Source organism: Arachis ipaensis, chromosome B09 (genome assembly GCF_000816755.2).
Source record: "Arachis ipaensis cultivar K30076 chromosome B09, Araip1.1, whole genome shotgun sequence".
NCBI lineage: Eukaryota > Viridiplantae > Streptophyta > Magnoliopsida > Fabales > Fabaceae > Arachis > Arachis ipaensis.
In genome coordinates, this window is record NC_029793.2 from 9,889,553 (window position 1) to 9,892,196 (window position 2,644).

At 47.5% G+C, this 2,644-nt stretch overlaps 1 protein-coding gene across 1 annotated transcript; it reads left to right on the top strand.

Annotated features, from left to right (window-relative positions):
• On the top strand, positions 968-1,414 carry LOC107614968. The gene has a single exon (XM_016317092.1). It carries the CDS (start codon positions 968-970, stop codon positions 1,412-1,414), a length of 447 nt encoding a protein of 148 aa, XP_016172578.1.

Consider the following 2,644-nt stretch of genomic DNA (forward strand, 5'->3'; position numbering starts at 1 on the left):
TATATAATAATATTTTACAACTTTTCTTTTTTTTGTCTTATATATTTTTCCTTTTTAAAATAAGCTTCCATATTTTAAATTCTTATACTACTTTTTATTTTGTAATTAATTTTTTAATATAAAAAATATTAAAATTAATCAAATATTTTTTTTATAAATTAAAAATATTCACAATTAAAAATTTAATTATATCTTTAATTATATATTTTTAAAAAAATATTTTATTAATTTTAATATTTTTGATATAAAAATAACTTAATTACAAAATTTAAAATAATATAAAAATTTCATTAAAAATATATAATTTAATTAATATTTAATTATATTAGTCCAAAAGTGATGATCCCCCCTTCCCCTTAATCCTTCATCCTTTTATTCCTTTCCCTTAGCAATTTGGCGCCAAAAATGGGTTCAGAAACCCTCTCAAATCGCCAGGCACGTGTTGCATTTAATGAGGTCATGTGCCATCATCGGCGCGTGTGCGCATGGTGCGCGTGCGCGTCCTTGGCTAATTCTGCGATGTGCGCGCGAGCGCCTTGTGCGCGTGCGCGTGCATGGCTGACTTTGCTTCTTTGACTTTTTATGCTTCTCTCCACTTGTATGCTTCCTTCCTTGCTTCCTTTGATCCATGCCTAGCCTATTTCAATCCTGGAATTACTAGCAAACACATCAAGGCATCTTATGGAATCAAAGAAGAACTAGAATTCATCAAAATAAGGCTTAAAAAGCATGTTTTCACACTTAAGCACAAATATGGGAGAGACAACAAAATCATGCTAATTCCTAGGCTAAATGTGACAAAAGGTTATCGAAATACTCTAAATTCAATGCAAAACAAACCGTCAAATTGGGGTTTGTCACCTAGCAACCCGGAATCAGGCGATTCCCTCTCAACAACCGAAGTACCAACCCGAACCGTCCGGTACCCGACCTACCGAATATTGGCGCCGGCTGTGGGGACGCCTGAATGGAAGTTGTGCTGGGCCCAGGAGGAGCAGGGCGCGAGGTCGGGCACAGAGGGGAAGCCTCCGTGGCATCCTCCCGGGAGCGCACGAAATCCCCTCCTCGACGAACCACACGTTCCCAAGAAAGACGCCCCTTCGGGGGAACTGGCGACAACAGCGCCAGAATAATGCAGGAACTGCGCCACAGGATGCAGAACCTGGAGCGCCAGCTGGCAGATCGGGAGCATCGCCAACCAACTCCCGAATCAAGTTACTCTCGTTCCCCTCCGAGAAGCCACTCCCAACGAACGGCTAGTCCACGATCTGAGCCCGAGAGCGCCAGGGATGAAAGACGCCCAAAAAGACGCCGCGATCCCATCATTTACGACAGACGCGAGAGGAGACGCACTCACGCACCACAGATTGAGACCGGGAAGACGGTCGACGGGAAGGCGGCGAGCGTAGAATAAGGAGAACGCGGGGACCAGTGATAATGGGCGCAACCCCGTTTCATAGTTCCATCCTTGAGATCCGGCTGCCAAAACACTTTGATAAGCCGACGGACATGAGGTATGACGGAACCCAAGACCCGTAGGAGCACCTTACGGCCTTTGAGGCCAGGATGAACCTGGAGGGAGTGGGAGACGAGGTAAGGTGTCGCGCTTTTCCGGTCACCCTAGCGGGACCTGCAATACGGTGGTTTAACAGCCTCACGCAGGGCTCGGTGGCCAGGTTTTCGGACATTAGCTGCGCTTTTCTAGCCCAATTTACTACTAGAATCGCCAAGGCAAAGCACCCGATGAATTTGCTCGGGGTGACTCAGAGGTCCGGTGAGCCGACCAGAAAATACCTAGACCGCTTCAACAATGAATACTTGGAGATCAACGGGCTAACTGATTCTGTAGCTAGCCTGTGCTTGACAAACGGACTCCTCATCGAAGACTTCAGGAAGCATCTTACTACGAAGCCGATGCGGAAGATGCAGGAGATCCAGGTCGTAGCCAGGAAATATATCAATGATGAAGAAGTCAGTCAGGTCGTGGCCGCCAACAAACGGCAACCCTCCTACAGTCAAACCCGGCATCACAGTAGCGGAGAAAGATATAAGGAACACGCCAAAGACAGCGGTCTGAGCAAGACGCCCAGGCCGTTTCCTTGAGTCGGGAAGTTCACCAATTACACCCCCCTCACCGTCCCCATCATAGAAGTTTATCAACAGATAGTCGAGAAGGGGATTTTGTCGAAACCCCGACCTTTGAAGGACTGGACTGGGGGAAACAAAAGCCTTTACTGTGTCTATCACAAAGGCTATGGACACAAGACACAGGATTGCTTCGACCTGAAGGACGCGCTGGAACAAGCGATCCGGGACGGGAAACTAGCCGAATTCTCCCATCTGATCAGGGACACGAGCACGGCCTTACCATAGTGAATGTGGTAACGGCGCGGGACGCACCCCCAAGGTCGAGATCGGCACACAAGAAAGACACCAAGGTCCTGGCGGTTTCCTCATCCTCTGTGCGAAGCTCCAAGAGGCTCCCACCTATCTCATTCGATCTAGAGGACCAATGGTTCGAGGAGGCCGCGGAAAATCCTCCCATGGTTATCATGGCCAGAGTGGGAACCGGCCTCATCAAGTGAATCCTCGTGGACACCGGGGCCGACTCGAATATCATGTTTCGCAACGTGTTCGACGCCTT